Raw genomic sequence first — 15392 nt, 5'->3', positions numbered from 1 at the left:
GTAGAGAAAGGACAGATTCATTTGTTATTTTGGAATATTTAATCACTCATAAAAAAAGTTTGGTTTGAACCTTCAGTTGAATGTTGCAGTTAACAATCGGTTAGGACAACAGAAAATGTTTGATGAAACTTGACAAGCTAATTCCAAGACATCGAAGGCTCAATGTATGGAGCTGTTAAAAAGCCGTGAGAAGATTAACCTTGAGTCTACTGATGGACTATAAGATCCATCCATTTGCGATTTTGAACTTTGGGTTCTGATTAGATGTCTTTAAGGAGTAAAGGAGACATTTGTTAGGAAAAATGAGAAAGATAGGACAAATGTTTATGATAGGTGTATTTCCTAACTGTATTAAGATTACCTAGTATGTGCATACAGTTGAAAAAGAATACTCCCTTCGTACAGATTGCTTTGGAGACTCCTTTATTTGCTGATTGTAATTATAGACAAACTGAGACACCCATAATAATACCAGAGGAAAATGCAAGATTTATTGTTTTTTTTTCGATACAGGTGATACCTGCAGCCATTTCGAATTATGATCTGATATTGAAGTTTATCATGAATAAAAAATGTCCATAACTTTAGATGCTGCTGTTTTAAACATGAAAATAATTTTAGACTTATGGATATAAATTAGAGCGGATTCACCATTTACAGGACAAGTTAAGATCAAAGTGTATGTGATTACACATACAAGGGTCGCCATGCTTGTCTTAAATAGAGAATGGTACCTTTTCTCAACTTGAACAGCTTTTGATTAACTAAAAATAATTAAAACAAAGGCGACAACTTTCAATATGTTTGATTAGTTTATGGAATAAATACTTATTAGTCTGTAGATGTAACTTTCATCTAAGTATAAACCTGAAACTTTGTACAGATTTGCACTGTGCTAAAATGGTACCATATGACGTCCGCTGAGCACAAGGTCAGCATTGCATAGATTATTGACGAGATGCTGACGTCAGCTGTATCAATGCTCTCACGTTTCTGCAGAATTCATGCGTGTATTATTTCACAGGTCGGTCAACTCGTACATCCTGCTTTGTTGACGCAAATGTACTGAAGTTTTAGTAAATTTATCTTTCATTGCATTGTGTTATAAAAACTTGTCTTTATTAGGAAACAAGTTAGGCTTAATGGATGTTCAGCTTTCTTGTAGAAAAAAAAGATTAAGAGAGATTAAGAGATTAAGGAAGTAGCAGCATAAAGTTCCAAACAGTTAATGACAGTAATAAATAGATCCTCGCCATTAGTCACGTCAAAATAATAACTACATCAAAAAAAAAAACAAGCAGTGTTGTTACTGAAAGTAACATATACCATTATCAGAATACGGTGTATGCATAGAATAATTATGCAAGATATTTTCATACAGAAAATACACAGATTAAGCCAAGAGCTGGTAAGTAAAGCCAGTTTAATTCATTCTAAATAACGCAGTGGTCAAATTTAAAACCAAATTCAGTAATGTTTATCGTCAAAATGCTTGTGTTCATCAGCAGATTAAGACAACAAACTCCCATTGATATTTAGCTTTATGAACTAAGTTCAGATCTATTTGATGTGGAACAAAGTGTTTGGTATACATAATAGAGGCATTCGATTGTTTTTGTCGGTAATCAAGACCTAATTATTTCAAAACATGTTTCATTTACAGCAGAAGAACCGGACATCATTGAGGGCTGTGTCGTCGCCCCCTCCTTGATACCCCTCTATACGCGTCTGCATGCCACAAATGGCGGAGTTTATAGGACAGGACTCACTCCATCCCGCATAGGAACCCCAGAATCCTTGCCCAGGAGGGCTGGCAATCTCGTACTGATTTCTTGAAGCCTCCAGATCTCGACAGACGAACTTCACGAAGTTTGCTGCCGTATCGTCAACGTTTCTGCACTAAACCAAAATAAAATAGCTGAATTAAACTGAACTAAAAATTAAAGATTCTATTAAACAACCAAAGTTTTGCGGTTTTGTTTTCACACACACACACACACACACACACACACACACACACACACACACACACACGTGCGCGCGCGATTGTGCATGCGCGTATAAATCCATTGATGACTTTTTCTTTCCTCATAATCTCGTGCGACATTGTAAATGACATTCTCCTCCTGCATGATATGAATAATTATATACGACTCCGGCATTTCTCTATCCTAGCGGATGCATTCGTACTGGTCAATATATGGATTGTCTTTCTACACAGAAGACTGGCAACGAAATTAATCGAAATCAGATTGGGCGAATTCGGCAACAGTCTGAAATATATTTATTAATCAGACAAACAACTCGCAAATCATTTGAACGTTTTATATCATAAATGACATGAATTTAATAGAATTTACGAAAACATTCACCGTGGTGGTCAATTCAGAAAGTAAATTACATATATAATAGGTTCATACCTGCCTCCTGGGTGAAATCAAGGTTAATTAAGTCCCTAGGTTTAGGAAAAAATAATCTTTTGGTTGTTTTTTTGCAATTTCTGAGCAAGTATTTGCTTTATTTTGCTTGTCATCATCTGTTTTCTTTCTAAATAAACAATTGGTAAGGTAGATCGTCCCACGATCATGATCTTGGCTATGGACCGTATAAAGGAGAGAGGAAAGCTAATTATATTTAGAATTATGAAATTTCCTAAATACGAAATACATGATAGACTATAGACAGTGTTGTATGGTAGTTGCCATCACTTTTGGTGACAACGTTACTTATTACTCTACCAATATCCTGTAAATACAGAGCATATATGGAAAGGAAGCTTTTACTATTTCCTTGCAATATGAACTAGAGGCAATAGGTAGCTGTGGATCTGGATATAGGCACCAAAACTACTAACGGCATAATACTATAGGGTGTTGAAAAACATTTTTCAAATAGATCTAACTTTAACTTCGGATTGTTTATTTGCTTGAAATAAAGTTATTTCGGCCTACCTTCCCAAATATATGTTTATAGACACTTCAAAAGTAACACGAAATATCTCATTCAGCATTTTGTGGTATCAATATTTTGGTAATTTCAACAGTTCCTTGTTACGTATGTTATAATGGTTTACGTGCCTCATGGCTTTCGACTTGAAGTGAAAACGCTGTGAGGAAGTCTTGTGTCTCAGCCTGATGTGTGCATGTTGACCATTCCCCCCAGTCACCCCAGTGTCCACTCCCTGATTGCACATGACCTCCATACTTAGTTCTCTTTGCATCTTTGCACTCAAGAACGATTGCATTTAAGCTGGTATCATCACCCTTAGTTTGATAGGATTCTATCTGAAAGCAGAATGTGAATGAAACTGGATTGTTATTAAACACAATTCAGATAAGAAACCTAGTTGACGTAGTTGTTTAAATACGGCTCATTGGCCATATACTAACATCACCCTTACCTACAACCACTAACAGTCACTCAAACCTCTAACCTTCACCCTAGGTCAGTGGACATCAATTAGTTAGAAACAACCCCAACACCAATGAATTTTAAAATAAGTATGAAAACGCTGACTTTCATCCCAAAATATAAGAGCCTTCATAATAACCAAAAAGATATTGTCTAAAACGTAATTGCGTATCCCCCATTTTATTGGAGAAAGAAAATATTAAACATTTTTTCACTCGCGGTGATACAAGCAGGCATATCTGGAAAGATTTAATCGATATCTAAGACAAAATTATAATAGCGTTACTCAAAATGAAACCACGAATGGATAGATGTATTACAAAAGCATATTGGTAGGTTCATTAGATCATAATACAAACAATGCCCATGGAACGCACACATTTAAAAAGGTGAGAAGATCAATATAGCAAAATAGAAGCCTAAATTTGCGAAAATCAATATCCATAATTTCACAGGAAGAGCATTTTATAATCAGTGAAGTAATATAAGGTGACTCTAGAATATATAACTTACAAGATCTAAATGAAGACACTGTTGAAGGACTTATCTCTGTAAATGGGATGATGTTTCCAAGATTGGGAAATTAACATTTGTGTAAGCATTAATGGGAAGAATTAATTACTGGTTTACTGGAACGGATGCAACGAATCTGTGTATATATAAGAGTCGAAAGAAAATACTGTCTAATGAAGTATGTGATATATGTTATCACTTTAAACACTGGCAGTTAAATGTAATGTACATTTACACTACACATATGCAATCAATTATTGTAATACGTATTATACAATTTAAGTTTATTGATGAAATGGAACATCGAAAGACTTCCTAAACACAATGTAAAGATTAAATAAATTACATTCTGAATGGTATTATCCGGGAGAAAAATCAGAGAATACATTCAGATAAAAATTACCTGTGGGTGTGGAACAATTATATAAAAGTGCACGACGTCCATACAAAAGTAGACATCAAAACTAAGTAAGAATTGATAAAACCCAACACAGTCTAAATATTGCTTTTAAATTTTGTTTTGAAAGAAAATAGTAATATATAAATGGCACAGAATTTACTTGATGCAAACTATTCTAATGTGAACAAATAAGTATCAGTGAAACTAAAAGGAATTTTCACAAGAAAGCTACAGATCTCGTTTTAAAACATGAATGAATCATCATATGAAGCTGAAAAAGAAACCGATCCGAATGATAATTTTTGTTTGTTTAGAAATTGACAAAAAGCATTCGAAAATTTTAGGTAGAAAAAGTACAATTTAAAATCAGTAACAGTTTACTTAGATTTATCAGCTCAACTCGTAAGACAAAAGAACAATAGAGAAAGAGAGAGCAATCACAAAGTCGTAATACCGGTTTCTTGGAAGCACAATGAGACAACATTTCTCCATAGGGTTACACTGTTCCATGGTTAGGTTTGTAATATTTTCAGCCAGGTCAGTAACAGCAGACCAAATGTTGTTTATGTTCTGGCCATCATGTCTGTATACTTTTGGTCTTGTTCACGTGTGATTGTGGTGGTGGCTGTTTTGGAGCAAACACACCCCATCGTTCATCTCCATAGGTTCTTTCGTGTGTTCATTTGTCTTCTAATAGTCGAGGATCACGTCTCAAGTTCTGCATACAAGATGGCGTTCACTGTGTTTTCCAGAGCTGCTGCTAACTGAAGTTACACATAAATTTCGCCTAACTTTATATAAGGTGGAAATGATTTTTGCCTGGAGTGAAATCAAACCCTTATAAAGGATGTTGTCCTGCATGAGTGGTGTACGAAATACCGTGGTGCTTCAAACAGTGTCAAGTATGAGCACAGTTAATTTTTATCTTGACAAAGTTAGGTTCAAACATTCTTGTGCATAATGTCTTACCAACTCGGGTAATTTTTATCTTGGACACAACTTGAAAAGATTTTCGTTGATGACTGTTCGGGGCTGCTTTGGTGGGTCTCTTTCTTGGAAAACACGAGCTTCGAGCATGTAGCGAAGTCCAGAGGCAATGGTGAAGGTTTTCACTTCCAGTCGTCTATGAGGATACTTAACTGTCATTCTGCTCAGAGTTTGACTGATCTCGTTTCCCACTTCAGGTAAGACATCCTCAAGGCACACATAGAGTATGTCTTCGATGATTATTTTGTACTCGTTAGCATATGCCATTGGACACGGTACTACCTTGGAATCAGTCTCATGTATATGCCGAGACCATTCAAGAAATACTTGTCTTGCAACCACATGTCCAGATGCAAGCGATCCAAAAATGCGCTCATGTTTGATTTCATGGTCGTTGCGAGGTCAGTTTTAATATTTTTATTCTATTGTATGCTATAATAATGTAAATTTGTTCCCCTGAGATGATAGTTTTTCAGAAAAATAGTTTGACCTTGACCGTTAGTCATAAATACCAAGTGTTGATCTAAATTCTGTCCTTGTTTCAAAATTTGTAGCAACCATCATAAACATGTTCTATCTTTGTTTTAAAATGATTGGTTGTCAAGGTCATGATAGGGCTTTGGGTTTAAGATGTAAATAAGTTTTTTAAATTTATTTTCTTTTTCTGAGAGAAAATGTTCTCGTCAAGGTCACACTGGGTGGAAGTGATATTTGACAAGTATTTCCTTCTTTAAACTTCTGGAAGATGATCAAGTGACCCTTGTCTATGTTTTAGAAAGCCCATATAACCCATGTTTTGGAGAATATCTTTCAGTAGATGTTGGGCCGTTAAAGTGTTCGTTGTATGTTGTGCTGTTTGGAGCTATTTCATATTACTTGGTTTGGAGTTATTTCAAATTACATGGATTCAAAAGCATTAATTCTGTTATTTTTCTGGAAAATCCATGTGCTCATGTAATATTGTGGAACAAGAACAGATTTCTATAAAAATGTATTCAGCTATCAAACACCGGAGTGAGAATTCTTGTTTCTACAAGGAACTGTAGAATTCAACACTGCATATTTCACCATACGTCATCGTCTTCCATCTTGGATTCTTCGTCGGGATTCAAACTTGAAATCAGCAGAACATTTTATTATTAGGACTTTAAAAAAAAATTATTCTTGGATTATTTTGGATTTGATTCTATAAAACCGTAAGTTCATATCTTTTCATTTCCACATAATTTTCCAGGGAAATAAATTATTGTATTCTTCAAAACTTGCTGTTTTCACCCTTTCTTGTGTTACTGTTTATTCGAACCTAAACAAGTGACATAAGAAAATACATACTTTCATCTTGTATCCAGAGGCAAAGGTTCCTTCAGCACAGAAATCGAAATCACGCCAATCTCCCCATGTGCCACCATTGTTGACAGTAAGAATCTGAACAACATACCTAGGGAAAGGTCTTGAAAGAGGAAATCCTTGTACTGTACTACAGAGACTCACGACACAGATCAGTGTATGCAACATTGTCAAAATGTTGTTACTCAACGAAGTTAGTATAATTGCAGGAATATCGTCTCTTCTATAGAAGTATCAAGCGTAGTATATTGTAATTCATACATTAAGTGAGATTACAGCCTGCATATATACTGTAATTCATAAATTAAGTGACATTGCAGCCTGCAAAAAGTTCATAAATAAAATTAAATGTGATGCGGTGTGGAATCAAGAACAATGCATAATAACTGTCCAATAAATAATGACTGAGGTTTTATAAAATAAAAAAAACATCTTTTTACGCACAAGTCAACACTGATTCTGGAGGCCTTTGTCGATATGTGTAACAATTCAATATATACCGCTGTTGATTTGAAATAAGCTACTCAGACAATAAACAGTAGGTGTTACTGAAGGCAAACTTGTACATACTGAACGTATTGCACGGCCTGGCTATCATCATATTATTGTAGTGTAAAGTCGACCAGTTTGCATAGAGCAGATTTAACCCATGGCCGTTCAAATATACGTATATATTCAGTTTGCTGGCCTGTTACGGGTATAATAATAATAATATTAATAGTAACAACAATAATACTAATAATAATAATAATAATAATAATAATAGACGATAACAAGCTGCCGTTATAATATCAGTATTTAACGGTGAGCTATAACATACATTTACAAATGATCAGACATAAATAACTACTTATGTGGCGGACATTCAGCATGATAACTAAGGCAAAATAACTGGGTATATCGTCAGGTCATAGATGGTTTTCAACATTTTGTATGCGCATTATTACCTTGTGATTCACCTTCAAGTGAGTACAAATGTCACTGATGCAAGGCAGATTTAGAGTTAACAAATGATCATTATTACAAAACTCTTTATCAAATGCAATTATTTCTTCTTTCATATGGAATTACTGGAATGGTTATCAACTGCGATAGTATATATGCCGTATGTGCTCGCGTATAAGACGATTCCAATTGCAAACTGCACAATGTCCCGCAGATATGGGTCTGTGAAGTTTGTTAGGGGTAATCAGTAGAGCAGACAGCATAGATCCTCATCTGCAGGCGCATTTTGCTGCGGCAAATCAGGGTCTTTATATTTTACAGTTGACTCGACCTTTGAGCGAATGGATATTGTCCATCAATGATGAACTACACCTGACAAAGGCTTAACTAGCAATACGGTCATTATCTGCATCGATACACCCACACGTTTGCTGTATGTTTTCTTCACATGGAATCAAAGAGATTGTGGACTGGCATGCATAATGTTTGAAGTCAGATTACATTGATTTACAAATCAACTATCATGCATAAGGCATGTACGAAATTACTGACAGAGTACGCAACGTTATTAGCGCTACTGCCTAATCGTGTATCGATATATCTTGGCACTACAAATAAACAATAAGAAATAATCAATATCAATATTGGCAAACTTGTAAAATAAAAACATTGACCTTAACAATAAACATTGTACGAAATATAATCTCTTATATTTTCTTTCTTCTCCACATGAAATTAGGCTCAGTCTCGAACTACGGCTATACTAATTCGTTTTTCACATTTGGCGATATCAGATGTTTGCGATACATGCTATCGTTTCTTTCCTTTTATGACGTGGAGATTTAATTTTGTGCATTTTATGTACCTGATTTTTCTTCCCGTTTGTTACAGTAGTATGTCTTGCATTATATAACAAGTAACGAGTTTGTGTTTATCTTAATAACGACGATGAATTTGAGTAACTAAGTCCAGCGGTTGTTGTTGTCATGGGTTTAAAACCATTTTCAGCACATGGCAGGCTCTATATGGCGGCCAGTGTAACTGGTGGAGGATGAACCCGGGAGAACTCCGATAAGACCCACCGACCCATGGGAAGCTACTGGCAAGCTTTCTCATATGCCCACATTAGCCGCGTCTAGACTGGAGCCGACGCAGACAGCGGTAAATTGGAGGTGATCAGTAAATGAGAGCGCTTTAGAATTAGACAACTCAACCGCCCGGGTACCCGTACCTACATAAGGTTGACAGGTGAAGCTTCATGGACATAACGCAAGGTCGAAACTGCTGGATTTTATTTGGTGTCATCAACCACTATTCCAGTTTTGTTAAGATTATCAGGATAAAGGGAGGTCTAGCACGTTTGACAAAAAGGGTTACGCTCATGTTACATATTAAGACAACTTATCTTGTGCTGATTTGGTAACAGGTAAATTCTGACCAAACAAGTGTGTACGACGCGTTGTGTTGTCATAATCGCAATAAAATGAAAGAAAATAAATTGCTGATTGTACCGGTTTTTAGTTTCCAGCTATTATGGTTTTATAAACGTACTTATTTGGTCTTCATATTGGCAAAACATTATTCAGTTACAAAGAGAGAGAGAGAGAGAGAGAGAGAGAGAGAGAGAGAGAGAGAGAAATGAAAGATGACTGCATGCACATTACCCCAGATGACTAATTTTACCTTATCCATCCAGATGACTACTTGTACGTTAGCCAACCAGATGACTGAAATGTGGAAGTTTAATGCACTTTGATCGAGCAAACGTTTGAAAAGAGCAAATGCGCATTCATTCTTTTCTTGATCGACATTTCATACAAAACCGGAAATTCGTACATCTATTTTTAACATACATGTATGTATTGGTATTACTTTCGTAAGCATTTTGTCCATACAATCCACTCAATTACTTTCTACCAAAAAGTAGTTTGACGTCTGCTAATTTATCACTCCTGGGTTTCTTATGAAATTTTTGACAATAAAAAGTTACTTAAAAATTACCTTGGACGTTTCTTTTATATTCGCGTGAAAAGAAAATACGATTTTTCTTTTGTTTAGTTTTGTTGTATTGTACATGTATGCTATCATGATGAAGAAAGCAATGAGTTATAATATGCACGTGTAGACGACTGTGCGACGGATGATGCACGATGCATAACGGATGGTGCACGATGCATAACGGATGGTGCACGACGCATGGTGCATGATACACGATGTATGATCGATGATGCACAATGCACGACGGATGATGCACGATGCATAACGGATGATACCAGCAAAGCATTTCGTAACCTTCTGTTGCGGCAAATGCCATGTGTGATAAAGATTGAAGTAGACCAACACACGCTTAAAAATGGAAATACTTGTGTTACACACTATCGCTATATACATATTCAAACTTATGCACAATCATTTTTGAAAGAAAAATTTAAAAAATTTTAAACAGTAAAATATAAAATGTGTTAAACCCGTTATTTTCCTGCCCCCACCCCTCCACCCCGTTGAATGTCACTATTGTTGTAACTATTGAAGATATAAAGCGAGTAAAGGTGATGTACAAGTCTAGGCCATAATGTTATTACCTCTTCCAATGCAATGATTGGATGCATGACGAAATTATTATTATTATTATTATTATTATTATTATTATTATCAAAAGCCATGTCAAAATGCACAGAAAGAATGAAAATGATTTACTCGGTTTTTCGTATGAAAAAATGCGATAAAACTGAGTAACTGTTAACTGTGCATGAGGTTGATCTGTTTGAGAAGGTGATTCCATTCTGTTTGAGTAGGTGATTCTAGTATGTTAGAGTGTGTGATTTCAGTCTGCTCTTAATTGCTTGTAAAATACGAAATGTCAGACGAAATTTCATATTTGAGATTGCATCTTACAGTTTTATCTGAAAAAATTGTCTATTACCAATTAACTAGAATTAATGTGAAGTGCATTGGTTATATCCATTCAGAAACAAAGACAAGTGAGATAAACGTTCACGAAGTTGACAAGTGTTCGTTTGATTCCGTAGTTAAGAAATAGTTTGATAATATTTAAAAAAAAAAAAAAACTATTGTCACTGAAATTACTATATAACCTCGCACCACAGTTTAGATCATTTATTTCCGTTCCCCGCCCAACCCACTTGAGCCTGACCAAAGCCGGAAGATATTCCGAAGAACATAGTCCCTTGTTTGCATATGTTGACTGTTGACTTATTTGGTAATATTGCTTATTATTATTATTATTATTATTATTATTATTATTATTATTATTATTATTATATTGAAACGTTTGACTATAAAGTTTATGAAATTTTATAGATTGTTGTATTTTTTTTTATTTAATCACAACGAAAGCTGTAAAATATCCATTTCTTCTGCGTCATGGAGACACTATTTCTTTATTTCCTCTCTGTCAGTTTGTTTTACAACATGCACAAAGAATCCCTCAGCAAGTGACGAAAACGTATTTATTGAACAAAGATGGGTTAACATGGAGCAATACGTGACAGAAATCCATAACATTTGGTCAAAATGACTTACTTTTGAAGGCTGATAACGTAGTAGAAGGAAAATGATATCGATATGTGGTTATAGAGAAAGTACAGTAATTCAAGGGAGATAATTGTGTTATAATCCAGCGAAGTCCTTTTTTGCAATATTGTGCGAAGACTACTTATCAAAAACCATGTCAAAGCAACAGTTAATACAATGAATTTTTTTCTCCGACCTGCTTCAATTGCAAGAGTTTAGACAGTTGCGGATGAATCTTCATAAAGTAGCTTAAAACCTATGGGGTATATATAACGTTTGTATCTGATGTTTTGTTGGACCCGTAGAACATATATCTTACCAGGCGGAGTGCATAGCTTCATAGACTGTTACCCAGTGGTAACGGGTTCGATTGCTAGAAACAAACTGAGTCGGATACCGTGTTAGTAGTGATGGGGGCACTTTACGGACAATGGGAATTACATGGACATAATACTCTCGGCACGTTTACGGAGAATGGGAATTTGACATGGTGAATATTGGGCAAGTATACGGACAAGGGAAAGTGGAACATTGGTTAGGCCTGTATTGGGACAATAGAAATGGAACAGGTGGGGTGACATCACAGTACTGGACACTGGCAACAGTGTTGCAAGTGGCTGACATGAATCGGGCCAAACAGGGGGAGCGGGAAAAAAAGATCGAACGCTTGGCGGGGAGAGAACGTACTTCCGCGCGGGAGTGACCAACACACACAAACATCGCCTGGAGGGTCGAAAACCAGTAACGTTCATACAACAAGACAAAACCCCACAAACATCGCCTGGCGGGGCGGAACACATAACTTGATAGACTTAGACAAACAAACAAGCAAACAAACAAACAAAGACGTAAATCTTTTCGAGTAAATGGATTGGCCTTGAAAAGGGCCGTTAGGTTTCTTCTTATTCTAATTTCTTCTTCTTCTTGTCCACCAGCGCCTCACTTTTTGCATCACCTTTTTCTTCTTCTTCTTCTTCTTCATTTCATTCTTTTCCTCCTCCTGTTTCTCCTTCTGCACTCCTCTTTCTTAAGCTTCTCATTTTTTTCTTCATTTTCAATTTTTTCATTCCACGCTCTCATTTGTATTTTATTATCTTCTTCCTCCTTTTTCTGTTTTATCAGTTCGTTTAATGTGCATTTTCTTCTCTTCAAATTATTGATCTCCATACCAGCCTATGAGGACTATAAGCCCCAAACTGCATCGCGACTAGTATTGCCTCCAAAATACCTAGGGTATCGACCACTTCCTACAATTTGATAATTGTCTCCAAATGGTTGGTTGCCACTTTGCATTCAACGTGGAATGGCGCAAACGACGAACGCTCCAATTTATATGTCTCAAGCACGGACGTGAAGGAAAACATATCCTCTTACCAACTACCCATATCACCTACCACACAAGCCACAGTGATGAGAATGCTAACCTAACATAATTGTTTTATACAAAACCACTATACTTTCTATAAATACATACAATCACCTCAGCAAAGGAGTTAATGTTTGTAGTCACACTTCTCCTCATTCACACAAAAAAAATATTATTTTACTCGTAGATTGTTTCTTTGTTAAGGGAAAAACAAACATTTATTAGTTTTACAGATATTGACATCTTTTGGAAGGAAAAGAACCGTTCTCATCAGAATTGAATTTAAGTGACGAAAACATCACTAATTGTTCGAAACTTTTAATATGTACAGTGTGGATAAACACCCAAAAAATGTAATAGTTACTGACTAGAGATTATGTTTGGTAATGTAACATGATACAAGATATATAATATTTTGGGGTGGAATACGCCACAACATGGACTTCTGCGACTTTTCATCATTTGTAGTTATAAGAAAACTAACGTGAGCCTGACTAAGAATGAACCAGGGATGTGCGCGTTGCATCAAACATAGCATAACTTTCACACAACTCTCTATATCCCCATTCCTTGTGGTATGAGTCGAGTGTTCACTTCCTGCTGGCATTTAATTATAACACTCTAGTCTATACTTTTAGAACTATATTGTCATTCAAGCATGTTAATAATGCCCATTAACTGACATCACTTTAATGATCGATTATAAACGAATTTCGGTACATCTTAAATGAAAATGACTGTTTTGACTTTAGATAATTAATCACTAGGAGTGAGAATTTTATACCCACCTTTAACAAAATTTCAATAAAAGAGAAAGCCTATAGACAGCACTGCTGAAAAGGTCTCAAAATGGACACAAAACAAAATAACAGAAATAAAATTTAAAGATTTATTTTTATGTTTGATTTAATAAAATGTACCAGGTAAGTATTTATATAAAGCCAACTTCTTCAGCAACGCAATGAATTCTTCATCTTGTGCGGCATCTGAAGAAACCATTATACTTTCTTGAGGTATAGAATCTCCACTGCCACTCGGATTCAGAATCGTGTTTGCCTTTTCCATTTTAAATTGGGAAATATGCGCCAGATATATTTGCTTACCGTGTCAATTGTTCATTCCAGCGGCCAGATCTATAAGTTTCAAGAATGTACGGAGGAGCCAGTGGTGACAAATTTAGATAACACCCCTTGATCGATTTTCTGTGTTACATCTAATTAAGATAGTGTACCTTCTTGTAACATAGGGATACTGACGTAACTTAGATGAGCATCCATGTAGTCCTTTTGCATGTTAAACGGGGAAATTTGAATCAGATGCAGTTGTTTACTTTGTCAATTGTTTTTCCCAGTAGGTAGCTATTCTACAGTTTCCAGGAATCATGTCTGAAAAAGTGTTGGAAACAGACATAACACCACGCAACTGAAACTTCCGGTTTTTAAGTACTAATCTGAAAAAATGCCGTTTAACAGGTTCGACTATTAGGTATTATTGTGTGTCATGTTAAAATAGACGCAGTTCAGAATAATGTCACGAGCCGGACATATCATGGCATTAGTAATGAAACGAAAACGACAATATTTTGAAAGATGATTTTAAAAATGTATCACACCATTACTATTAAATAATTTGAATTGCTTGGATTAAACAATAATATACAAGTATTGATATGTAAGCATTGACAACCTATATTATATGAACTTATATTGCCATTTGAAGGAAGCTTTGATTTGATGTATGACTCTCTTTTGACAAATACTGGACAAAGAGTTAATGAAAATACAGAATGAATGAAGGTAATGAAATAATATAGTCATGTCCATACCTGTATCCAATGACCCATACCTGTGGCTTTTTTGCTAGTTACCCAAAGGAAAGGTAAGGATCTGCATTCATTGATCCTATTTCCAATTTCCATAAATTCACATATCCTGGGTCTTCATTTCTCTAGTCCAGAATGGCACTTTACCTAGTAGCGCCCTTCGGTTTGGCAATTTGACAAGTAAATTCCAACCGATGCAAGATAACCTTATTACTTACCTAGAACTGTTCTTACACGTACTACTGTCACCGATGTGACATACCTAGAAATAGTCTAAAAATTCCACAGTGGATGATTCGACAGAAAGATACATTTTTTTTTAATACCGGAGTAAAAAGCCACGCCATATTGAATCATTTAGTACTTCCAATATTATATAGAATTTTCATGTCATGCCCGTGACATTTTCAGCCAGAGAAACGCATGTCTCAGGGACTACGGTATGAAAGATGCCATCATTTACCTTAGTTTAGTATTATGGATTACTTTAACCGTAACCAATGTCAATATTACGTTATCAGTATGTAATGGCATCGTCCAGTACAGTTGTTCCTGACCTTCTTTTCTATAATACATGTCCTAATCAACCTTAGTTTGGTAACGTTTCAGTTCAACGTATTGTTTACTTTACATGACGTTGAAGGAATACTTGCTTGTATAGCATAGCCTTCAATGTCCTACCCTCAAAACATGTTCCCGATTTTCGAGTTCAGGTCCAAGCACGTTCTGCCCGGTGTATAAAATCTAAAACAAGAAAACCATCTGTACCTGTTAGCTATAGCAAGTCCCTACGCTTCCCGTCGACTATGTATACCAACTCCACTTCTTACACTTGTGATCTCACCTAAACCTTCAACACAGTGCTTCAGGGATCATAATGAAAAATGTATAGCATTTATGACACCGTTTCCTGCCATGACTAATATACAAGATGTTTGGTTGGACAGTTTTCAAGATGTCATTGTAACTGAAACACTCTTGCGTTCGATTATTAATTTACCTCCCCCAAGGATAACACGTAGCGGCAGCTTATATCGTCACCCCTCCTGCAGATGATCAGCAATGGG

The 15392-nt window shown here is 35.7% G+C and overlaps 1 protein-coding gene across 1 annotated transcript; it reads right to left on the bottom strand.

Annotated features, from left to right (window-relative positions):
- Positions 1-1409: 1409 nt before the first annotated feature.
- Positions 1410-9383, bottom strand: LOC149770107 (vitelline membrane outer layer protein 1 homolog). The gene is made up of 3 exons (XM_089949373.1): positions 9287-9383; positions 3078-3284; positions 1410-1899 (listed from the first exon to the last, which is right to left on the bottom strand). The coding sequence occupies exons 1-3, from the start codon at positions 9293-9295 to the stop codon at positions 1654-1656; spliced, it is 462 nt and encodes a 153-aa protein (XP_089805499.1). The 5' UTR covers positions 9296-9383; the 3' UTR covers positions 1410-1653.
- Positions 9384-15392: the final 6009 nt, after the last annotated feature.

This window comes from Sinohyriopsis cumingii, unplaced genomic scaffold, assembly GCF_028554795.1.
Source record: "Sinohyriopsis cumingii isolate HCF-2022 unplaced genomic scaffold, ASM2855479v2 utg002698l, whole genome shotgun sequence".
NCBI lineage: Eukaryota > Metazoa > Mollusca > Bivalvia > Unionida > Unionidae > Sinohyriopsis > Sinohyriopsis cumingii.
The sequence above is the reverse complement of the archived record's forward strand: the minus strand, read 5'-3'. Positions and strand labels throughout refer to the sequence as shown.